Source organism: Kogia breviceps, chromosome 12 (assembly GCF_026419965.1).
Source record: "Kogia breviceps isolate mKogBre1 chromosome 12, mKogBre1 haplotype 1, whole genome shotgun sequence".
Classification (NCBI taxonomy): Eukaryota; Metazoa; Chordata; class Mammalia; order Artiodactyla; family Physeteridae; genus Kogia; species Kogia breviceps.
In genome coordinates this window covers 34,568,574-34,594,411 of record NC_081321.1, presented here as the reverse complement: position 1 = coordinate 34,594,411, position 25,838 = coordinate 34,568,574, and the positions used below count along the sequence as shown (strand labels likewise).

Genomic DNA, 25,838 nt, shown 5'->3' with positions numbered 1-25,838 from the left:
AAACAATATCCTATGAAAGCATCAAGAACCCATGTGTTGCACATACGAAAATACAGTAAAACAGAGGAAATTATTTAACTATATGTAAAAATGTTGATGGACAATAAAAAAGATCATTTTGGCCATGCTGTTCACATCTTAGCAAACATTTTCCCTTCTCAGATTTCCTGTTTTGCTAGATGAACTTTGCTGTTTCATAAACAATGCAAGCCCCTTGCAGTTTTAAGTCAAACTACTGTACTGGCAGAAAAGAAGCATTTTCTGGTGGATGCCGTGGTCGTCTTATCCAACCTACCTGGACTTTCCTCCTCCAGGGCTGAACATAATGGGGTCTTTTCTAAGCATGAATATGGGAGAATTATTTTTTTCTCACCAGTGCTTTTGAGTAGTGCCAACCTCCTTAAGCAATTTTCCCTAGTCACCATAACATCAATCAGTCCAAAAATTGCAGATGAACTCTCTGTGCTCAACAATGCTATCAAAACTGGTAAATCAGGGTGAACTGTTGTGTCAGGAAGCATTTGGTTAGAATGAAACACCTCCCTACATTTCTTAAATCCAAACAAGTTATAAGACTCAGATTACATTTTGCTTATTCCAGAATATGAGGAAGTGTTTGAGAAATAAGGCTTAAGTAACTAGAAACAGGGCATAGCAACGTTGCTTGCTGTGACCCTCGTAAAGAAATCAATTACCCAGCGGCTAGTTAACTAATTAAAAATACATTGCATTTGAAGAGTGATTTTGTTAACTTGCATTTATATTATTGGCCTGTACAGAGTATTTGTTGATAATCAGATTGTACTTTTGTATACTTGTCAGTTCAAGGCCCTAAAAGCAAAAGACCCAGCTTTCTACCTAGGAAACTATAATCTAGGAGTCCTAGAAAAGTAGTTCAAAAATAACTACTAAAATTATCCTTAGAAAGGGAAATACATGCTCATAAAAGCAGAAAATGAGAAATAATTTTTAATAATATCTGCTATTACCTTACAAACTCAGGAATCCTGAGTTTGTAATGAATCCTGAGTAATTACCTGATTAAAGAATAAACCGCCAACCTGAAGCGGAGCAGTATTATAGTTTGCAATGATAGAACTGACCACACAGGAGTACTCAAGTCAGCTAATCTCACTCTCAGTGGCTCTTTTTGGAATGAAGAGAAAGGAAAACCTGGTGTCTAAATGTGCCCAACTAAAGAAAGGATAGTTAACAGTCTGAGAGTAACTTAATTTAAAAGCGTGGGGGATTTTCATGGGAGACTGACTATTAATTCTTTTTATAAAAAAAGGGCGGGGAGTGACCGTTTTACATTAAACTGTATAGACTGCAGGAAGAGTTAACCAAGAAGGATATCATGCACATCTTTTTAAAGCTGAAAACGTGTGTTCAGTAAAACGTTCATTTCTGTTTTTGAGCAACGTTCTTGCTGAACCAGTGAAAGGCGGTGTCGGCAGGGTCGCTGGAGTGCAGACCCCAGAGGGCAAAGCCATTCTGCCAGGCCAGCAGTGTTTCACCGTGGTGGAGGGGTAGAAACGGTGGCAAATACCGTGTACTGTGACCCCCGGCAGAGAGCTGAAGTTGAGGGCCGGGGCCCTGGACCTGCAGTCCGGCTGCGCGGAGACGGCGCGGGTGTCAGGAGGCCTGTGGCGAGAGCGACGGGGGCGGCCGAGGACGCCGCGGGCCTCGCGGGGCGGGAGCGGGGGCGGGGCGGGTCGGGTCGCAGGCTGATGACGTAGCGGGGCTGGTGGAGTAGCCGCCACTTCCTGGAGCCGCCGGCCGGGGCCGCTCGCCGCACTCAGCGCCGGAGCCGGGAACCCGCGGCCGCCGCCATGTCCCATCAGACCGGCATCCAAGGTAACGGCGCCGGCGCTGCCTGCGGGGAAGGGGCTCCTGGGAGGCCACCGGCGAGCCGGGCGGGCAGTGGGATGGGCAGGGCCGGAGTCGGTCCCGGAGCACAGGGAGTCGGTCTCGGGGAGAAGCCGGGCCTCTGCGCCTCTCCGCGCTCTCGTGTCCCGGGCGCTCCCGGCCTGCCACCCTCCCAGCCCGGGCCAGCCGCCGCCACGTTGCCGATGGACCCGAAATTCGCCGGAGCGAAGGAAATGGCTTTCCGCGGCGGCCGGGGTGAAGGGGGCGTGCCTGCCGCCGCCGCCGTTAGCCCAACTTTCCCCTTTTTTATCGGACTGGGAAGACCTGGAACCGTGGAGGCGATTGGGGCTCTTTTTGCTGTCGAGATACGGGCGAATTTTTTTTTCACGGTCCAGCTTTAGAGTTGTTACAAGATTTGGATTATCAAAAGAAAGATGCGGGAATCTTTTTCATTTCTAGTAAGGGTGCTTCCCAAACTCTTCCGCATTTTCTTCCAAAATTGGAACATCACCGTTGTCTGTATCCTGAGTATGGGGCGTCTTGGTTGTTCTTAGATACTACCCAGGGAACTGAAAAGTTTGATCTGTATGGTTGCGTTTAATCGTCCCGGGCAGGCAGTTGAATGTGCAATTATAATTGACCTGTGTTATTTACTGGTTTGAAAATGGGCGGTCTGAAAGCGCTCACCTCATCAGAATCAAATAATACGTCCCGGGTTACTCGCTATCACTTAACGAGTTGTAATGTAAACACAAGCTCCTCCTGTTAATGGACAACGAATCTTTTCCCCAGATGAACGTCTAATTGTGTTTTGTTCGTAAGGGTCTGTGACACCACCCCACACCTCCTGCACGTACAAATACAAGCAAAACAGTCGCAAATCTAAAAGCATTGTTTTATATGCGTTAGTTTTGATATATATAATTATTGACTTTCATGCTTGAGCGTTATGAAGCACTACTAAACAGTGGTTCTTGCTCTCAATATACAACTCAAGAATAAAATTAGAACGAAATTGAAGTTTTAATAGGAGCACAAGGGATAGGTTATTAAATATATATTTGCTCAGTGAGATTACTCCAGCTTTTTAAGAAATATGAGTTAGAGAAGTATGACCAGAAGTACGAGCTTGAATGAATTGTGTTGTCTTTTTCTTTAATCAGGATAGGGTATTTGACATTAATTGTTGTATTTAAAGGTGAAAATGTACAAAATGAATTGATGAAGGAGGTGTGTTTGTTTATTATAAGCTTGAAATTGGACCAGAAGAGAGTGAAAGCAGGTTTTCAGCATTTTTCAAACAAGAAATAAAGATGTTTTTCAAAATTGTGATTTGTGATTATTGGGTTTGAGAAACTTTAATATATTCATTCCCAGTGTAAATTTCTGCTATGGAATTATCTAGGTACAACAGGTTAGAATTAATATACTTTTAAAATATGTTAATATTTATATTTCTTAGCTGTATACAATGTCTACTGTTACACCTTTTAATTTTTGTAATTTAAATTACTGATAAGAGAATACTGCATCTTCAAGATTTTTTCATTGTATTACATTTCATTTTTTCCCTATTCAAGTAGCATTAGAAAGTATTAATACATAAGTATTAAAAATAGGTTTACTTTTCTGTATCTTTTTCCACAGCAAGTGAGGATGTTAAAGATATTTTTGCCAGAGCAAGAAATGGAAAATACAGACTTCTGAAGATATCGATTGAAAATGGTTAGTTAAGCATTTTTAAACGTTGTTTGTCCTTGGATTATTGGCTGTTGTATTTTAAACTTCTAAATCATTGTCAGTGATTTGGACTATTAATAAATGTGAAGCAGGTTCAGCGCTCACCTTTAGTTAACTTGGCTCCTCTACATTTTGGACATGTCCTACGGGCCCCTGCTTACCTTACTTTCTGCATTCTGTAGTTGACTCTCACGGAAACAAAAAGGTGTTGTTTTTGGTGTGACATCTTCCTCTTACACTTTTTGTGTCTCAGTTTCTGTACCACAATTTGTATCTAATATCAGTGCTTGCATCTCTGGAATGAAAATCAGTAACAGGTGATTATCCCACACACAAAAACATTACTTGTGAATTGTTATTCAGTAAAGTTAGTTCTGAGGTAGAAAGGAAGGATTTTAAACCCTCCCATTTTCTCAACTTGATTGCAGTGTCTGCTGCAGAAATGATTCCCCTTTCTTGTTATGGGAAAAAGTTCTGAGAGTGTAACAAAATATGAATTGATCCTTTCAAAATAAAGCTGTACGTAGGGGAATTCACTGTGTGGGAGAGTCTTTTAATATGAGTGTGAATAATTAATATTATAACTCCTTAATCTCAAATGAATATGTTAAAATATTCCATTGACCTAATTTCTTAAATACCTTAAATATTTTGCTTTAGAAAAATATCTTGTTCTTTCATAAACTGGAAGTAAATCTAATTTGCTTTCCATTTTCTCTTATATATTAAAAATACCAAAATAGTTTGAAAAATAGGCAGTTGTTCTACATATATTAACACACTCAACAAGAATAAACATACTGGAAAGCAGCATATTTTAGAACTATTGAATTAAAATTTTAAATATCATCACTTCCTAACTGACTAGTTAAGTAAGTAAAATGGAAAAGATTATATAACTAACATCTCTACAGCAGGAAAATGACAGTATTTCCTCTATCACTATTTTCTGGTTTTATTTTTGTTTTGAGAAATTTTTTAAATAAGGAAATTATGAATAATAAATAATATAACAAATACTTCCATCTCTTCTTAAATTAATAACTGCTAACATTTTTATCATATTTGCTTCAAGCCTTTTGTAATTTAATGTTGTGATATAAGAACATTTGCTTTAAACAGTTTTACTTCCTGACCTTCTCCTGAGGCAACTATAATAAGAACCTTATTTTTGTTCAATCTGTTTTTTATATGTATCTCTAAATAACATATAGTGCTGTTTTGAGTTTTTAAGTTCACATAAACTGACATCTTTTTCTGCATCATTCCTTTTCCTGTAAACATTGCTTTTATAATTAGTTTTGATAGGGGCTCACTAATTCTTTTAAAATATGAATAGAATTGTATAATATGACTATGCCACATACTATATGTCCATTCTCTTATTGATGAATATTTAAGCTATTTTTAGTTTCCACTGTTATTTTATAGTGCTGCAGTGAAAACCTTGGTATATATGTGCAAGAGATTATGCAGAGTACATTAACAGTTTTACTTGATTCGCCCAATAATGCCTCAAAGTGGCTGTACCCATTTATGTTTCTGGACAAATGTTAAAATTTGTAGCATTATGGCCAAATAGGAGCTAAACCTGTGTTTAGTATTTCTTAACTGTACAATTCAGTGTTTAATTTAAGAAATTATACCTTTGAGTGGTAGGACACTTAGTTAAATATATTTTGTTGATAATTTATAGCATAAATATTTGGACAATAGAATATAATCACCCTCTCTTTAGCCATCCAACTCAACTATTTATGATCATTTTTGTATGTTCCTTTCTTGTGTTTATAACATTATTTTAACTATGCTGGTTATAATTTTTATATCTGTTTTTAATATTACTTTATTATATTTATTTTCTGTGTTACAACCTTTTCCCTTTCTATATTTTGATGTGAATAATAGCAATTAAGAACTAACTTAATTTATTCTTCTATTTTTCATTATTCTACCATTTGGCATTTTAAACCATTTATATATCTTTTAAAAATTGTTCTTCATAGAGAAACTTGTGATTGGAGCGTGTAGGCAGCCTTTAGATTCCTGGGATAAGGATTATGATTCCTTTGTTTTACCCCTGTTGGAGGACAAACAACCGTGCTACGTATTATTCAGGTTAGATTCTCAGAATGCCCAGGGATATGAATGGATATTCATTGCGTGGTCTCCAGACCATTCTCATGTAAGTAATATTTTGGTTACTTATTTAACATTAAAAGCTAGAAAATTTTTTTTCTGAAATATTCCTAGGCCAAGAGAAAGTTAAGAAGCAACAGTCATATCTCATAGATGGGAATGATCATGGAAAAAATCCTTGTGATTGGTAATGTAGAATCAGGGGTAATGTACTTAGATTCAGAAATCTTGACCTTGATTGAAATCAGTAGAGTTATTGATTTTAAATTTAAAAATTTGTGGCAATTATAAATGACTCTGTGGACCTCTGAAGAATGGTTACTACTTTGAGAGTAATAATTGAAATAATTCTTATAGAACTAACTGAACATTTTATTAAATATTATCAATAGCTACCATTCAAGTGATGGGCATACACAAACAAGTATTTCTCTTAGGAGAGTTAGTAGACTGATTAATAGAATAAAATAAAAAACTGGTATATGGATACTACCCAATATTTCAAAAATTAATTCTCTTGTTTCTTGTAGAAAAATAATAATTTTAAAAGTTATGTAGATATCATTCTCAAAAGTTATCACTTCCTATTTAATTCTGTATATGCTGTCTGAAAGAAATACTGGATTTGACAGTGCAAAATTATGAAATGATTTCTATTGGTTGGCAGTTATCTTTAGTAGTTTTCCATAGATGCTGTCAGACTCTTTAATAATAGTATATATTGTAGTTCTTTTCTACTTTGTCCCTCAGAGAATGGTTTATGCCATAGTTATGCCATGATTGTTTGATTCTTAAACAACTAAATAAGTAGTGTCTGACCTAGACTTGCTTTGAGTAAAATGTCATTATCAAGTTTACGTCATTTCCATGATTTTAAAAGTGTTTTAAGTAGTTTTTTTAATTCCTGAATTCGTTTTATACTTTGAAAAAAAATGAATGATTTTCTAAAATTTAGTTTTTTTCTACTTTTCAAAAAATATGACTAATAAATTGAAGTCTTCTTTAGTAGCTGTTGATATTTTAGATGCTGATGTTATGATGGTTATTTGTATACACATATTTTAGCATGTTATGTCAACGGACTTCAGCTTTGCCATGGTTTATTTTCTTTTTAATGTGCTTGAAGATTTTCATACATTTATAAAGTGCTTTCTTTTGTAATGATAGTTTTCATCTATAAACTTATAAGTAAACTTTCACAATTACTAGGTTCGTCAAAAAATGTTGTATGCAGCAACAAGAGCAACTCTGAAAAAGGAGTTTGGAGGTGGTCACATTAAAGATGAAGTGTTTGGAACAGTAAAGGTACAAAACTTATACTTTTATGTAGATTCTGCATGTTGCACCAAGGTAATGGGATAGTTAATGTGAATTATGACTGGTGAATAGGTAAACACAAAGAATAAGAGAAAATATTATGTTTCATATGATATGCAAGTTAACTGAAACATCATACTTACACTTTTAAAATATGTTGGAATCTCCTCTGTTAGTCTTCAAACACTAGAATATCCCTTGGAGATCATTTAGTTCAACCCCTCATTTAGTTCAACCTTTTCATTTTAAGGATGGGGAGATAAAGACATAGTAGATTTTAGGTATTTTGGACGTTTATACTTATGCTGTGGAAGCAATAGCTGTATTAATTGAACTAGAACATTGAGGCAGGTAAATTGATTGATAATTAATTGGGGTAATTGTTGATTAATTAATAAATTTAGTTAAGTTATGATTAAGAATTTACTTCATTATAAAATTTATATGGTAAATACATGTATGTAGATATACCCAAATTAAGAAAACTACAGTGTATTTTTTGAACAGGTTTTTTGTTTTTTAGAGCTTTTATTGTGATTCAGGGAGTAATATATTCTGGTGGATAGAGCACGAACGAGACTAGATGGGTATCCTCTGCTTATTCACATCAGTTGTGAAGTGGCCTGGTTTCTCAATTCTATTCTCAGTCTTCCAAACCACAAAATTTTGATGAGAAGTCAACTTCTTGGGAATATTTTTTATTTTAAATAAGAACTGTAATTATTTTCTATGAATAATTATAGAGAAATTATATAATTCATTATGGTACAGAATTCAGAATCTGAATATGTTGATTATTGAATAACTGTGGGGCAGGCTTCCCCAGGTTAATTATAATTGTCCTATAGACTTGAAGCATGATCAGGTTCGTTATGTGGCTGGCGTTATCACCATCACACTCACACAAAAGATCTAGTAATTATAAGGCTTTAGGAAATGAAGTGTAGCTAATCCCCTTAAAACTTTTGAAACCTGTAGAATAGAATATTTTTTAAAAAAGAAGTAATAAAATTATTGTTACTATTTATTTTTAGTTAAAATATTTTCTGTTAAATTAATGATTTTGTTTTCCTAAGTAGCCTCACAACTAGTAACAGGCAGTTTCTGTGCTCACAGGAAGATGTGTCATTTCATGGATATAAGAAATATTTGCTGTCACAGTCTTCTCCTGGCCCACTGACTGCAGCTGAAGAAGAATTACGACAGATTAAAATTAATGAGGTATTATTACCATTTTGAAATCTTGCAAGGTTTTAAGTGCTTAAAAATATTGTATTTTTAATTAATTGATGAAGAGGTAACTAGAGGATAAATAAGTTAGATAGCTTACATTTATTCTGTTCAATTTAGAGATAAGACTGCGCTCAGTGTGTCTTCAGGAAAAAGTTAAAAGTGAATATTAAATTTCATGTCAGTTTCATAAATAGCTTTCTCCTGTCTTTATAATGTAAGTTATAGATTAGTAATCTTCCTGTGAGAAGTACAACTGTTTTTAACTTTGTACTTTGAATACTAAATATCGATAAATGGGAAAAGTATGTGTTACCCATTTAGTGTGAGGGATATTATATCTAATGAGGTTGCCTGAAGAAGGTTTGTTTTGTTATTTCAGAGAATACTGACCACTAAAGAGAGTAAAACATAAATGCTGTAGTGTGTTTAGGATTTCTAGAGGCTCTATAAATTAACTTCTATGGACATTACTTGGATGGGTGTGTGTGTATATATATATATGGGAGATGGTTATTTGAGTACTTGTTTAGCATATTAGAGTCAATAAATTTCATCCATATTATAGTTTATCATATTTCTAATGTGTTTATTGCAGCACTTCTAAGTTAGAATAGCTACTGTATTTCTACCAGAATTTTATAGAAAAGAACAAGTAGCAGAAACTACTATTCACTTGTCTGAGTAACAGACTAATAAGAATCAGTCTGAAAAGTGATTGAATATTATTTAATATTGACCCGATAGCAAGGATCTATCTTTATATTATTTTAACTCAAGTTATTTGAGTATGGATTTTTACATGATTTTTTTTTTACAAGTTTGATAGTTTGTTTTATTCCTTGCAATCAGAACCCAGAGGATCTTATTGGGGTATGCATTTGCATATGTTCTATGATGTTTTCATTATCCAATACCATTTATGCTGTAGAATCTCCATTCATTTTTTTTTAACGTAAAATTTCTATTGACTTTGTTGCAACACTGCAAATGAGACCCTATACTATGCTGTCATTTACCGAGTATAAAAGTCTTAAAGATGTGCATTGGAAGCTTGACGTACTCTTCTCTTCTTCTGATACGTGCACACCCATGTTCTTAGTAATGAAAGCTCTAAGTCTGGAACTTCTGCAGTAGTATAATTTGTTGAGCTGTGTTGTGTCTTTGTATATTGTTTGTACTCCTTTCAACTCAGTGCATGGTGTTTGTGTTGCATTTTATATCTAGCAGAACAAAGTAAAGTTCTATGCATACTGTATTTATACCACACTGTTCATAAATTTTATCAAGTAAAATTTTGTAATTAAAAGTGTAATCTGAAGACACTTCAGAGAGCTTACGTAGCTCATGGCAATTGTGGCAAACCAAACATATAAGCAAAGCCCCACTAACATTGCACACTGAACTCAGATGTTCACTTTCGGCATTTTCATCAAAATGTGGCATACACTCTGCATGTTGACAAAGTGCTAGCAGAACCTGAAACAAATGTGAAAATTATTTGCTTTTTAAGTTCATAGTGTTTTAAGTGTTCATTTTAATTATATTAAAATGGGCAAGGATGGAATGACCCTCACTTTGTAGAGGTTGGGTTTTCTTTTCTTTGCCATCTGACACTGCTAAATGCTAAACTTCATCGGTAAATTGAATCTGTCGTACTAGGTACAAACTGACGTGAGTGTGGACACTAAGCATCAAACACTACAAGGAGTAGCATTTCCTATTTCTCGAGAAGCTTTTCAGGCTTTGGAAAAATTGAATAACAGACAGCTCAACTATGTGCAGTTGGTAAGAGATATAATGATTATTATGAAATGGCTTCACTTTTTGGTATCTGTGGCTTGTATAAGGTTTGTTTTTAATGGATTTAAAATCTTTTTATTTGCATCCTTTTTATTTTTTATTCACTTTTTTTTAAACTACAAAAGCAATATATATTCACTGTGGAAAAAGTGAAATTGTGTGTCCCCTTGTCTCCTTGTTTTTTAATTTATAAATTTTAAATTTCTGTGTATCTGCCTTAATAAATGTATTTTGTTATTGACAGGAAATAGATATAAAAAATGAAATTATAATTTTGGCCAACACAATAAATACAGAACTAAAAGATTTGCCAAAGAGGATTCCCAGAGATTCAGCACGTTATCATTTCTTTCTGTATAAACATTCCCATGAAGGAGACTATTTGGAGTCTATAGGTATATGATACTTTTTTTTTTTAACATAATACTTTCAGTTTGCTGATTGATATTTCATCACTATATTCTTTCTTATTTCTTGGCCAGAGGGCTTAGTTGTAGCTTTATGAGGTTTAGCATGTTCTTTAATTGATATGCTGCTAATTGGATTTATTATTATTTTAATTTACAGTTTTTATTTATTCAATGCCTGGATACACATGCAGTATAAGAGAACGGATGCTGTATTCTAGCTGCAAGAGCCCTCTGCTAGATATTGTAGAAAGACAACTACAAATGGATGTCATTAGAAAGGTAATTACCTATCTATTTATTTATCTAATTTATTTAATCTAATTTATCTTATTAATATATTTAATACCTACCTATTTAAATTTTTCAGTTTTTGTTACATTTTTATTGTCTTTCATATAGTTTGTGATATATTGTAGTTTATAAATGAAAGTTTTTTTTCTTATTCTCATCATAAATCCTTAGGAACTCCTGTAAGTGCTTGAGGATGACCTATCATGACCCCAGTCTCCCTGTAGATCTGTATTCTCTAAAATGTAGCTACAAGCTACATGTGGCTATTTAAATTTAAATATACATAAAAATTAAACAAAATTTAAAATTCAGTTCCTCAAAAGCACCAGCCACATTTCAAGTGCTTATTTTAGCCACATGTGGCCAATGGCACTGTATTGGATGGTGCAGAATTTAGAGAACATTTCCATATTGCAGAAAGTTTTGCTGGACGGTGCTAGTAAAGCTGCATACTTGTGATTGTCTCAAGACTTTATTAATAAGGAACTACAGTCTCTATTTATAACTGAACCATGGGATGGTTGAGAATCTTTCCAGTTGTTGGGAAAGGAGAGAATGGGCATAAACATGAATTTTGGGAGCTAAGTTACAAGTTTTCTTAAATTTATTTTCTTAAATGCAGGTGAGGCATGGGAAAAGATATGGTTTATTCTTGAGCCCTTCAACTCTTAAAACACAGGTCCTTACAAATTACCAGTGATTTAGGTACTGAGCCCTTTAAGAGCTTTTTAAGTTCTTAAGAATCACTTTCTATAGCAGGGGCTGGCTGACTTTTTGTACCAGAAGACCAGATAGTAAATATTTTAGGCTTTGCCAGGCCGCATATGGTCTTTGTCACATATTCTTCTTTGTTTTATTATTTTGTTTGTTTTTACAACCCTTTAAAAATGTAAAACACGCTCTTAACTTGAGCAGATTTGGCCTGCGGGCCATAGTTTGCCAACCCGTGTTATAGAGTGATTTTAAGTGACCCAAGTGATGAAAGGGCCACGAGTAATGTTTCTTGAAAATATGTAGTGTACCAAAGCAGAACAACTTAAGAATATAATGGTGATTCCTAGTATACTACTTTTAAACATTAGTGAAATTGGAGAAGAAAGAGTGAACCAAATAGAAAATGAGTATAGCTAATTATATATTCAAGCAACTCATTGAGCTCCCTCCTCCTCCCCCCAAATAAGATGAAAGTGAACTATTTTCATATGGTCCTCGGTTCTCTCTTGCGGGAATGAGTATTATGCACTTATTGGTGAGCATTCACACCTGAAAACTGGCTCATTGCTTGTATTGGGTTTTGAATGTTGTGTTTTCTCACATTGCATCACACTTTGCTAATTTTATCTCTTACAGATCGAGATAGACAATGGGGATGAGTTGACTGCAGACTTCCTTTATGAAGAAGTACACCCCAAGCAGCATGCACATAAACAAAGTTTTGCAAAACCAAAAGGTCCTTCAGGAAAAAGAGGAATTCGAAGACTAATTAGGGGTCCAGCTGAAACTGAAGCCACTACTGATTAAAAATATTACAATACTAGTTTTTTTAAAAGTCCAGCTTTTAGTACAGGAGAACTGAAATCATTCCACGTTGATGTATCGTAGGGGAAAAAATTGTACTTTTTGAAAATCAGCACTTTTCACTTCTGTGTGTTTTTAAAATTAGTGTTATAGAAGACTCATGATTTCTATTTTTGAATTAAAGCTAGAAAAGGGTTCGACATAATTATGTTTAATTTCATCACAGTTTTCATAGAGATGATTCCACACTTTCACATAGTTCTTAAAATTTTATAGAGTTGGGCCAATTCCAGAAAATCTAAAGTAAGATACAATTCTTACTACCCTTTGGTGATACATCACTGTTTTTTCTTTGAGGGAGAGAGAAAGACCTTAAAATATTCATTCCATTTAATGAATATGTTAAGGACCAGATTAGATTATTTTCTAAGCTGAAAACTTCATGTGCCTAGGAAAAGGTGCTCTGAAGAGCAGTGCTCACTCAGACTGAGATCATGTCTACAACTTTTAGAAACAGTGCTTTATTGCAGCAGTCTTTTCTATTTGACGTTTTCGTTTTTTAAATGGCATTAAAATTTCAGGAAATCAACTCACTCTGAAACATTAAGGGTACCAGATATATACTGCAGGATTTCTGATGATGTTGAAAGACGTTTAAACTGCTTTAGTAAATGCTCTTTCTAGTGCTCTAAAAATTTTCCATTTCAAAAGTAAGTCATTTCATTATATGTCGTGTGAGACCAAATATTTATGTCCAATTGAATATTAAATGAATATCATTCAAAAGCAAAACTAAAGTCAACAATATTGAAAACGTTTTAAACATCGATTGATTTCTCTCTAAAACCATATATTTATAGGGAAATATTCAGATTTAACAAAATTATTTTAAAGTCCTAGTACTCATCAGCCTAACACAGATAAACGAATCTTGTTTCAATTTATATCTTATTTCAAAACAGTTAACTGTTTTCTAAAGCTTTGCATTTTCAATTACAACCTACAGAGATTTTGAGCCTTGTTTTCTTTGATACTTGAAATAGAGGGAGCTAGAAAACTTCATCATGTTTAATCTTGATAAGCCTGCTGCAAGAGCCATAATTTAGAGGACTTTTCTAAACGAACTGTGGGGATCCGGGATTTAGAGTTTCTTGATCTAAACTTTATGCTGCATAAAACAAATACCAGAAATGTACATTTCATAGTATAAAATATGAAACACTCATTTTTACACTTTATTATCTAAGGTAATATATGCACCTTTCAGAAATTCAATGTGTGTTCAACTAAAAGCATGTTAGAATAATTATGAGTTGACAGATTTTTTTTCTAGAATTAAGAGTATTTGTGTGGGGTTTTGTTTGTTTACAAATAATCAGAGTATAGTGCAAAATAATTGATGGTAATGTTGCACTTGTTTATGAAAGATATATTTTAAGTTTTTCCATGGGTGCACACACAGACACACATACACACAAACTACTGCATTGAGAATCCTGGAGCTGTGCTGTCAACCATAGGCCAAGCTGCTGAAGCTGTTATTTTCAGTCAGGAAGAAAGTTAACCTGTCATGAAGGTATAAATTAATTTAGTAGTGAATGTTTTTCTCTACCATCCATGTGCAATTATGCTCTTAAACTCTATTACACTACATGAAAGTAAGTGGACATTCCAGAATATAGTTGTGATTATATAATCTTAAACTAATTATTATTAAACCAATGATTGTTGAAAATCAATGATGCATTTGATATAGAGTATAACTCATCGTTTATGTTTTAGGTGATGTCATCATAACAATAGAAGGTGAATAAAGTATTCTCAGTGAATTTATATAGCAGTGAAGAATTACATGCCTTCTGTGGACATTTTATAAGTGCGTTTTATATTGCAATAAAATTTTTTTCTCTAAATTGTGTACTAAGTTGGTTCTAGTATAACCTTTTTTTGTTTGTTTGGATAAGTCTGCATAATGCAATACCTGGTAATAGGTTAGAAATCCCGTTTAGTTCATCTATTTGTTAATTAACCTATTTAAATCACAAAGGATTTTAAATAGTTTGAAACCTAAGCAAGTTGTGTCAATCGAGTGCTTTAGTAGATTAGAACTCTTCCACTACTGCAGCAATAACGGAAACGTCATGAGTTAGTTCCTACTGTGATAGCAGCACCCAGTAAAAGAGGGTGATCAACATACTTGACACTAAGCTGTTAAAAGACATTCACCCAGCAAATACTGAGCGCGTTCCAGTTTGTAATTCAGTATCAAATTGATCCTTTTTATTAGGGCTATATTACAAGATGGATGTCTTTGGTAGCAGTTTTACCAAGACCTGTCCTTTAAAGGGCTGATTTTGAGAACTATTTTTAAAAGTTAAATTCTTTATGGCATTTCTACTCAGAACTAAAATCATGTGCCTGAGGTTCCTATTGTAGTTTGGTATATATCCTTTCACACGTTTTCTTTGCATATACAGCCGTATGTTATGAGGACTGGAGTTAAGTACTGATTCTGGGGCTTCATCTCCAGAGATTTTGATGAGTGAGTGGGCCCAGGAGTCATAGTTACACAAATGTTTCATGTGTAGCCATGACTGGGTACAGTTCGTCGTAAATGATATAAACTGAGAGTTCCCCTCCCATTCAGTCAACAAACTTTCTAAGTATTCCTGTATGTCGGTCTATAGTGGTTATGATTAAAGGTAACGTCACATAGAATAAAATCTAGCCCTCACTCTTGCCCACTAACTTCTGCATGACTTGGCCCATGGCTATCTCCACCTCCCTTGATCAGTCTGCTTCAGCTCAGCTGCTGGCTGGACCTCTGAAGGACCAAGCACATTGCCGCCTCAGGAACGCTGAGTTCACACTGGCTTACTCTATCCCAATATCTACATGTCTTCCTCCCTCACTTAATGCAGGTCTCTGCTCAAGGGTCATCTCCCCAGAAAGGTCTTCCCTGACCTCCCCGTCTGATTGTACTCCCTGTCCTCTCACCTTAATCCTGCTTTATTTTTCCTCAAAGCACTTAGGAATTATATATCTTTGTATATATTGGTTGTCTCCTCCACTAAAATACAAGTTTGATGGAGGAAAGAGACTTGGTTTTATTCATTGATGCATCCTCAGCACCTGGAAAAGTGTCTAGGACATAGTGGATATTTTATTTGTTGAATAAATACCTTTCCTTGGACAGTGGGGAAGGGAGCACGTTGGAGCAGTGGTCGGTTCAGCACAGTGGGAGGCTCTGGCCTCCGCTGCTGTATTTCCGGGCAGACACTGACACAACCTCTTGCCCTCGGAAGATTATAGATTCTACCCCAGGAGACTCCAGTATTGACTCATTCCTGAGCAGCAAGTGTCTTCCCGTGGGGATCCTCATTCAGCTGACTGTTGTGGAAAGACCAAAGACTAAGTTCTACTCAATGGCTAGTGCTGATCTACCACCATCTGCATTTGCTAGAATTCAGTCAGGCGGTAGTGCCTTATAAACCTCTGGATGCTTAACAGGAAGAGGTGCTTTTCTGAGGTGTGTGTGTGTGGGGGGCGGGGGAGTATATTTTATTTACATTTAAAAAATCTGATAACTAATATCTCTTCCTCCTTTTCAGCCCCAGAGACTCGGGAACGGAAAGAACAGGAACTTCAAAGACCTACTTCCCACATTGAAGCACGCACCCACCATGGCTTACACCAGCAAAGGAAGTGAAAGAGGTCTGAACCTCCCTCTGAAGGATCCTCCAGGTCTGGGGGAGGGGGAGGGGAGGGGGAGGGAAGAGGGAGGAGTCGAGGGATGGGTCTCTTAAGAAAGGGGCAGAGAGGGGGCAAGTCAGTTTGAGGGGGTTAGAAAGTTCTCCGAGGCCCGTCCCCTCCTCTTCCTTCCTACCTTACGTCCTGTGCTGGTTTCCCTGTGCCTCCTCCACATTCATGCCTTCATGAATGGGGGTTAAATTAATTTCTTAGTCTCCTATTATCAAGCTGTATGGATAAGAGCACACGGGTCATATTTCTGCGCACGTGTGTGTGTGTGTGTGTGTGTGTGTGTGTGTGTGTGTGTGTGTGTGTGTGTGTATGTGTGTGAGAGAGAGAGAGAGACAGAGACAGAGACACTGTCACTTCCTGGTTATATGACTGAATCAGTTTATTGCTACCATGCTAATGCATGACCAGTTACCCCCAGATGTAGGGGTTTAAAATAGCAATTATTTTCTACAAGTCTCCAGTTGGCTGACCTCTCTCACATCTGTGGTCTGCTGGCAGGTTGGCTGGTCTGGGATGACCTCATCCGAGATGACTTGTCTCTGCTGAGCATGGTTTTAGCAGCAGCATGTTAGCCCTGGCTTGTTCTCATGGCAGTGGCAGCGTTCCATGACAGAGAAAGAAAAAAGTGGTGCACAGGGGCTCTGGAGGCCCAGGCTTGGAACTGAAATGTCACTTTTCCTTCAGTCTGTTGACCACAGCAAGTTCCAAGGCCATTCTGGATATAAGGACTGGGGAAATGAAATTTACCTCTTGATGGGAAGAATTACAAAACCATATTGCAAAGGGCATGGATCTAGGGAAGAATGGAGAATTGCAATCTAACACAATGAACATAAGGGAGAAGTTACTTAAATTTGGGGGCATCAATTTCCTCAATAAGAAAAAAATGGGACCTACATTATAGAGCTCTAAAATGTGATCATGCCCTTAACATAATGCTTGGAATTAACAGTTAGCTCAGCAAATGACAGAGAAGATGATTATGATCAATATGATGACAGAGAGCCTAGTAAAGGTTACAGACTGATGTCAGATGCCTGAGTTAAAATTCCAGCTCTGCAATTTAATAGCTGCATAATCTTGGGCAAGTTACTGCACTTCAATTTCCTCATTTATAAAATGTGAATAATAATATTATCAGATTCATAGTATTGTTATGATAGATAAGTTAATATAGGGGAAGCATTTTGAATAGTCCTTATAATTATTTAATAAAAACATATAAATAAAAACATAATTTTTTAAAATTATAAGTTTATAAATTAATGTACATAACATTATTATTATTAATTATTCTTGGGATACTATGGGAACACAGAAGAGAGGCACCTACTTTTGCATGGGGAATCAGAAAAGACTGTGGATACCAGCATTGAATTTTTAAAAACTGTTATGAGTTTGCCAGGTGGACAGCAGAGGGAAGAGCATTCGAAGCAGAATAGAAAGATGGACGACCATATGCCCAAATACACAGATGTCATGTTCAAGAAATTCCAGGAAGTGCAGTTGTTTGGGAGAAAAGTATAATATATTTCAGACTGGTTGGCTAAAGATGAGAACTACAAGAATCTATCTATGCATATGGATGATATTTGAAACTCCATAAGTAGATAAGATACAAAGGTCTAGAAAGAAGAGTATCCAGGATAGAATCAATATTATTCTACTTAAACTAGGAAAATATCAGGTAATTCAGATCAAACCTTTCCCTGAGGAAAACTAGGGGAAAAATTCTGCTCAAAGGCATCAGTGTGCTACTAAGGTAGTGATGAAATATAGAACGAAGATATGGGAGAAAACATAAATCCAAAGAGATGAACCCAGTATGTAGGGCTACTACTTCCTTGGGGCCATTTGCCAGTTCTGGGAGAATCTATGAACAGATGTGTACATGTATTTTTTTAGTACCTGTGTTCAGTTCTTTTGGATACACACCCAGGAGTGGAATTGCTGTGTCATTGGTAATTCTATGTTTAACTTTGTAAAGAGCTACCAATCTGTTTTCCACAATGGCTGCGCCATTTACATTCCCATCAGCAATGTACAAAGTTCCCAATTTCCCCACATCTTCACCAATATTTGTAATAGCTATAGGGGTATCTCATTGTGGTTTTGATTTGCATTTCCCGCATGACTAATGCTGCTGAGCATCTTTTCATGTGCTTATTGGCCATTTGTATATCTTCCTTGGAGAAATTTCTATTCAGATCCTTTGCCTATCTTGAAATTATTTTTATTTTTATTATTGCCTTGTAAGAGTGTTTTGTATGTTCTGGATAGTAGATTCTAATCACATTATTTTCACATATGCCATTCTATTGATTGTCTTTTCACTTTCTTGGGTGATGTCCTTTGATACACAAAAGTTTAGAATTTTGGTGAAGTCCAGTTTATCCTTTTTTTTTCCTTCTGTTTTTTTCTGTACTCTTGGTGTCAGATTTAAGAAACAGTTGCCTAATCCAGGGTCACAAATATTTACACCTGTTCTCTTTTAAGAGTTTTATAATTTTAGCTCTTACCTTTAGGTATTCCACCCATTTTGAGTTAATTTTTGTATATGATGTGAGGTAAGGGTCCTACTCATTCTTTTCCAGGTAGATATCCAATTGTCCCAGCACCATCAATTGAAAAAACCATTCTTTCATCCATGTAATGGTCTTGGCAAATGATTGACCATACATGTAAGAGTTTAGTTCTGGACTATTAATTCTATGACATTGATCTATATGTCTGTCCTTATGCCAGCATCACACTGTTTTGATTACTGTAATTTCATAACTGGGAAATGTGAGTCCTCAACTTTGTACTTCTTTTTTAAATAATATTTTGGCTATTCTTGGCTATTCTATATGATACTAACTGGGGGGAGAGGGTGTTTGTTTTATTTTGTTTTAGATGGCCTTTATCAGATGGAGGAAGTTACCTTCTATTCTTAATCGGTGAGTGTTGGATTTTGTCAAATGCTTTCTCTATTGATATAATCATGTGGGTTTTGTCTTTTATTCTATTTAAATGGTGTTTTATAGTCACTGAGTTTTGTATGCTGAACCAACTTTGCATTTCTGGATAAATTCTACTTGGTTTTGCTATGTAATCCTATATATATGTTGCTGGATTCAGCTTGCTAGAATTTTGGGGGGAAATTTTTGTGTCTACTTTGGGCACTGCTTTTGCTGCATGAGTTTTGTTGTGTGTTTTTCATTCCTCTCAAAGTATTTTATAATTTGCCTCATGATTTCTTCTTTACTCATTGGCTATTTAAGAGTGTTTTGTTTAATTTACACATATTGGTGAATTCCCCAAATTTCCTTTTGTTATTAATTTCTAATTTCATTCTCCTGTGGTTGGACTACATGCTTTGTACAATTTAAATATTTTGAAATTCATTGAGATTTGTCCTATTTTCTGGAACCTGTAAATGTTGGCTTATTTGAAAAATTGATATTTGCAAATATGACTAAATTAAAGAGTTTGAGATGAGAAGATTATCCGGGTGGGGCCTAAATCATATGTATACATGTAAGAAGGAGGAAGAGGAAATTTGAATACAGAAAGAAAGGAGAAGGTAAAGTTAAGGTGGAAGCAGAACTTGGAATGTTGTGGCCAGAAACTAAGAAGGCTGGCAGCCAGCAGATGCTGGAAGAAGCAGAAATGGATTCTCCCCTAGAGAGAATATTTATATTTTTATAAATTATACTATATAATATATATTATAATATGTAATAAATTACAATATAATATATACCAAATATATTTATACAATATAGTGTGTATTTTATATATAAAATATAACATATAATTTTATATATTTTAATACATAAAATATAATATAGAGTATATATTTTTATCTTTTAATATATTATAATATAATAAAAAGTATATATTTTTATATATTATATACAGTAAATATACTATATATTATATGTAATATATTATGATGTAAGATATAATTATATATAATTATATATTACATATATAAATTTTAATATATTGTCAATCATTTATATCTAAAATGTATATAATGTATATTATAAAATATAATATATATATTATATATATGAAAACAAAAATATAATGTAAAAATATATATTTATATATTATATATAATATAATAATATATCTATATGTATAAAATATGTTTAATTATAAAAATATATAATTATATATTACACATATTTATATTATATAAATTATATGTATAAATTATATTATTCATAATATACATATTATATATGAGATATTAATATATAAATATATATGTCATATGTATATTATAATGTATATTACATATCTATTATATAATATTTATATAATTGATATATAGTAATAAATATATAATATATATGATATATATTAATAATGTTTATAATGTATATTATATAATATACATGTATAATATACATTATTTAATTTTATTTATATGGTATATATTATATATTATATAAAATATACGTTATATATTATATTAGCCTTATATATATTTTTCATTGGGGTATAGTTATTTTACAATGTTGTGTTAATTTCCGCTCTACAACAAACTGAATCACCTATATGTGTGCATATATCCTCTCCATCTAGGAGCTCCCTCCCACCCCCCCATCCCACCCATCTTGGTCACGCCAGAGCACTGAGCTGAGCTCCCTATGCTATACAGCATGTTCCTACTAGCTATCTGTATTACACATGGTAGTGTATATATGTCAATCCTAATCTCCCAATTCATCCCACCCCCCTTCGCCACCTTGTGTCCATATGTCTGTTATCTACATCTGCATCTCTATTCCTGCCCTGCAGATAGGTTCATATGTACCATTTTTCTAGATTCCACATGTATGCATTAATATATGATATTTGTTTTTCTTTTTCTGACTTACTTCACTCTGTATGACAGAGTCTAAGTCCATCCACATCTCTGCAAATGACCCACTTTTGTTCCTTTTTATGGCTGAGTAATATTCCATTGTATATATATACCACATCTTTATCCATTCATCTGTCAATGGACATTTAGGTTGCCTCCATGTCCTTCTATTGTAAATAATGCTGCAATGAACATTGGGGTGCATGTGTCTTTTTGAATTATGGATTTCTCAGGGTATATGCCCAGTAATAGGATTGCTGGGTCAGATGATAGTTCTATTTTTAGGTTTTTAAGGAACCTCCATACTGTTCTCCATAGTGGCTGTATCAATTTATATTCCTACCAACAATACAAGAGGGTTCCCTTTGCTCCACATCCTCTCCAGCATTTATTTTTAATAGATTTTTTGATAATGGCCATTCTGACCAGTGAGGTGATACATCATTGAATTTTGATCTGCATTTCTCTAATAATTAGTGATTTTGAACATCTTTTCATGTGCCTCTTGGCCATCTGTATGTCTTCTTTGGAGAAATGTCTACTTAGGTCTTCTGCCCATTTTTGATTGGTTTGTTTTTTTGATATTGAGCTGCATGAGCTGTGTGTATGTTTTGGAGCTTAATCCCTTGTCAGTTGCATCATTTGCAAATATTTTCTCCCATTCTGAAGGTTGTCTTTTCATGTTGTTTATGGTTTTCTTTCTTCTGCAAAATCTTTTAAGTTTGATTAGGTCCCATTTGCTTATTTTTGCTTTTATTTCCATTACTCTAGGAGGTGGATCAAAAAAGATCTTGGTGTGATTTATGTCAAAGAATGTTCTTCCTATGTTTTCCTCTAAGAGTTTTATAGTGTCCAGTCTTACATTTAGGTCTCTAATCCATTTTGAGTTTATTTTTGTATATCATCTTAAGGGGTGTTCTAATTTCATTATTTTATATGAAGCTGTCCAGTTTTCCCAGCATCACTTATTGAAGAGACTGTCTTTTCTCCATTGTATATTGTTGCCTCCTTTGTCATAGATTATGTGACCATAGGTGTGTGGGTTTATCTCTGGGCTTTCTATCCTGTTCCATTGAGCCATATTTCTGTTTCTGCTCCAGTACCATACTGTCTTGATTACTGTAGCTTTGTAGTATAGTCTGAAGTCAGGGAGCCTGATTCCTCCAACTCCATTTTTCTTTATCATGATTGCTTTGGCTATTCGGGGTCTTTTGTGTTTCTATACAAATTGTAGAAAATTTTCTTCTAACTCTGTGAAAAATGACACTGGTGATTTGATAGGGATTGCACTTAAACTGTACATTACTTTGGGTAGTGTATAATCATTTTCACAATATTGATTCTTGCAATCCAAGAACATGATATATCTCTCCATCTGTTTGTGTAATCTCTGATTTCTTTCATCACTGTCTTGTAGTTTTCTTAGTACAGGTCTTTTACCTCCTTAGGTAGGTTTATTCCTAGTTATTTTATTCTTTTTGTTGCTATGGTATTTGGGATTGTTCCCTTAATTTCTCCTTCTGATCTTTTGTTGTTAGTGTGTAGGAATACAGGAGATTTCCGTACATTAATTTTGTATCCTGCCACTTTACCAGATTCATTGATTCGCTCTAGTAGTTTTCTGGTGGCATCTTTAGGATTTCCTATGTATAGTATGATGTCATCTGCAACTAGTGACAGTTTTACTTCTTTTTCAATTTGGATTCCTTTTATTTCTCTTTTTTCTCTGAATCCCATGGGCTAGGACTGCCCCTATCCAAAATATATTCAAACCTATGTTGAATAATAGTGGCAAAAGTGGACATCCTTGTCTTGTTCCTGATCTTAGAGGAAATGCTTTCAGTTTTTCACCACAGAGAATGATGTTTGCTGTGGGTTTGTTGTATATGGCCTTTAGTATGTTGAGGTTGGTTCTCTCTATTCCCACTTTCTGGAGAGTTTTTATCATAAATGGGGGTTGAATTTTATCAAAAGCTTTTCTGCATCTATTGAGATGATCATATAGTTTTTCTTCTTTAATTTGTTAATATGGTGTATCACATTGATTGATTTGCATGGATTAAAGAGTCCTTGCATCCCTGGGATAAATCCCACTTGATCATGGTGTATGATCCTTTTATCATCTTGTTGGATTCTGTTTGCTAGTATTTGTGGAAGATTTTTACGTCTATGTTCATCAGTGATATTGGTCTGTAATTTTCTTTTTTTGTGATATCTTTGTCTGGTTCTGTTATCAGGGTGATGGTGGCCTTGTAGAATGAGCTTGGGAGTGTTCCTTTCTCTGCAGTTTTTGGGAAGAGTTTGAGAAGGATAGGTGTCAGCTCTTCTATAAATGTTTGATAGAATTCACCTGTGAAGCCATCTGGTCCTGGACTTTTGTTTTTTGGAAGATTTTTAATAGCAGTTTCAATTTCATTACTTGTGATTGGTCTGTTTATATTTTCTATTTCTTCCTGGTTCAGTCTTAGAAGGTTGTACCTTTCTAAGAATTTGTCCCTTTCTTCCAGGTTGTCCATTTTATTGGCATAGAGTTGCTTGTAGTAGTCTCTTATGATTTTTTGTATTTCTGCAGTGTCAGTTGTAACTTCTCCTTTTTCATTTCTAATTTTATTGAGTCCTCTCCCTCTTTTTCTTGATGAGTCTGCTAAAGGTTTACCTATTTTGTTTATCTTGTCAAAGAACCAGCTTTTAGTTTCATTAATTTTTGCTACTGTTTTCTTCACTTCTATTTCATTTATTTCTGCTCTGATTTTTGTGATTTCTTTCCTTCTACTAACTTTGGGTTTTGTTTGTTCTTTCTCCAGTTGCTTTAGGTGTAAGATTAGGTTGTTTGAGATTTTTCTTTTTTCTTGAGGTAGGATTAGTTTGCTGTAAACTTCTTTCTTAGGACTGCTTTTGGTGCATCCCATAGGTTTTGGGTCATGTGTTCTCATTGTCATTTGTTTCTATGTGTTTTTGATTTCCTCTTTGATTTCTTCAGTGATCTCTTGGTTATTTTGTAGCATATTGTTTAGTCTCCATGTGTTTGTGTTTTTTACAGTATTTCTCCTGTAATTGCTTTCTAATCTCATAGCGTTGTGGTCAGAAAAGATGCTTGATACAATTAAATTTTCTTAAATTTACTGAGGCTTGATTTGTCACCCAAGATGAGATCTATCCTGGAGAATGTTCCATGAGCACTTGAGAAGAAAGTGTATTCTGTTGTTGTTGGATGGAATGTCCTACAAATATCAATTAAGTGCATCTTGTTTAATGTCATTTAAAGCTTGTGTTTCCTTATATATTTTCAGTTTGGATGATCTGTCCATTGATGAAAGTGGGGTGTTAAAGTCCCCTACTATGATTGTGTTACGGTTGATTTCCCCTTTTATAGCTGTTAGCATTTGCCTTATGTATTGAGGTGCCCTATGTTGGGTGCATAAATATTTACAATTGTTATATCTTCTTCTTGGATTGATCCCTTGACCATTAAATAGTGTCCTTCCTTATCTCTTGTAACAGTCTTTGTTTTAAAGTCTATTTTGTCTCATATAAGTATTGCTACTCCAGCTTTCTTTTCATTTCCATTTGCATGGAATATATTCTTCCAGCCCCTCACTTTCAGTCTATATGTGTCTCTAGGTCTGAAGTGGGTCTCTTGTAGATAGCATATATATGAGTCTTAGTTTTGTTTCTGTTCAATCAGTCTGTGTCTGTTGGTTGGAACATTTAAGCCATTTGCATTTAAGATAATTATCTATATGTATATTCCTATTACCATTTTCTTTATTGTTTTGAGTTTGTTTTTGTAGGTCTATTTTTTTTTCTTGTGTTTCCTACCTAGAGAAGTTCCTTTAGCATTTGTTGTAAGGCTGGTTTGGTGGTGCTGAATTCCCTTAGCTTTTGCTTGCTTGTAAAGGTTTTGATTTCTCTGTCAGGTCTGAATGAGATCCTTGCTGGGTGGAGTAATCTTGGCTGTAGGTTTTTCCCTTTCATTCTTTTAATTATGTCCTGCCACTCCCTTCTGGCCTGCAGAGTTTCTGCTGAAAGATCAGCTGATAACTTTATGGGGATTCCCTTATATGTTATTTTTTCCTTTTTCCTTGCTGCTTTCAGTGTTTTTTCTTTGAATTTAATTTTTGTTAGTTTGATTAATATGCGTGTGGGTGTGTTTCTCCTTGCGTTTATCCTGTATGGGACTCTTTGTGCTTCCTGAGCTTGGATGGCTATTTCGTTTCCCATGTTACAGGGTTTTTGACTGTAATCTCATCAGATATTTTCTCAGACCCTTTCTCTTTGTCTTCTTCTTCTGGGACTCATAATTCAAATGTTGGTTCATTTAATGTTGTCTCAGAGGTCTCCGAGACTGTCCTTATTTCTTTTCATTCTTTTTTCATTATTCTGCTCCTTGGCAGTCATTTCCACCATTCTGTCTTCCAGCTCACTTATTAATTCTTCTGTCTCAGTTATTTTGCTATTGATTCCCTCTAGTGTATTTTCCATTTCATTCATTGTGTTGTTCATCACTGTTTGTTTTTTAGTTCTTTTAGGTCCTTGTTAATCATTTGTCATATTTTCTCGATCCATGCCTCCATTCTATTTCAAGATTTTGGATCATCTTTACTATCATTATTCTGAATTCTTTTTCAGGTAGTTTGCCTATTTCCTTTTCACTTATTTGGTCTTGTAGGTTTTTACCTTTCTCCTTTGTCTGTGACATATTTTTTTGTCGTCTTTTTTTTTTTTTTTTTTGATGGGTGGGGCTGTGTTCCTGTCTTGCTGGTTGTTTGGCCTATGGTGTCCAGCATTGGAATTTGCAGGCAGTTGGGTGGAGCCAGGTCTTGGTGCCGAGATGAGGACCTCCGGGAGACCTCACACTGATTAATATCACTCGGACCTGATGTTCTCTGCTGGTCCAG

The 25,838-nt window shown here is 34.8% G+C and overlaps 2 protein-coding genes across 5 annotated transcripts in view; one reads left to right on the top strand and one right to left on the bottom strand.

Annotated features, from left to right (window-relative positions):
• Positions 1 to 1,729: 1,729 nt before the first annotated feature.
• TWF1 (twinfilin actin binding protein 1) overlaps positions 1,730 to 25,838 on the top strand; it is a 34,369-nt gene continuing 10,260 nt past the window's right edge. The window contains exons 1-11 of one of the 4 annotated variants that reach the window (XR_010835792.1): positions 1,750 to 1,857; positions 3,517 to 3,594; positions 5,616 to 5,794; positions 6,958 to 7,053; positions 8,182 to 8,286; positions 9,958 to 10,083; positions 10,343 to 10,493; positions 10,666 to 10,787; positions 12,150 to 14,193; positions 15,929 to 16,031; positions 18,975 to 19,018. Coding sequence is in view for 2 of the 4 variants with exons in the window: in XM_067009128.1 (XP_066865229.1) it covers positions 1,833 to 1,857; positions 3,517 to 3,594; positions 5,616 to 5,794; positions 6,958 to 7,053; positions 8,182 to 8,286; positions 9,148 to 9,168; positions 9,958 to 10,083; positions 10,343 to 10,493; positions 10,666 to 10,787; positions 12,150 to 12,320 (1,074 nt within the window). In the remaining 2 variants the exon portion in view is untranslated. Of the gene's footprint in view, positions 1,858 to 3,516; positions 3,595 to 5,615; positions 5,795 to 6,957; positions 7,054 to 8,181; positions 8,287 to 9,147; positions 9,169 to 9,957; positions 10,084 to 10,342; positions 10,494 to 10,665; positions 10,788 to 12,149; positions 14,231 to 15,928; positions 16,032 to 18,974; positions 19,019 to 25,838 lie in introns of those variants that run through there. The other 3 variants (XM_067009128.1, XR_010835793.1, XM_059081623.2) reach the window with 3 other exon arrangements.
• IRAK4 (interleukin 1 receptor associated kinase 4) overlaps positions 16,548 to 25,838 on the bottom strand; it is a 47,542-nt gene continuing 38,251 nt past the window's right edge. Inside the window, exon 12 of the mRNA XM_067009122.1 lies at positions 16,548 to 16,807. Within this exon, the coding sequence (XP_066865223.1) occupies positions 16,760 to 16,807 (48 nt within the window). The 3' untranslated portion in view covers positions 16,548 to 16,759. The remainder of the gene's footprint in view (positions 16,808 to 25,838) is intronic.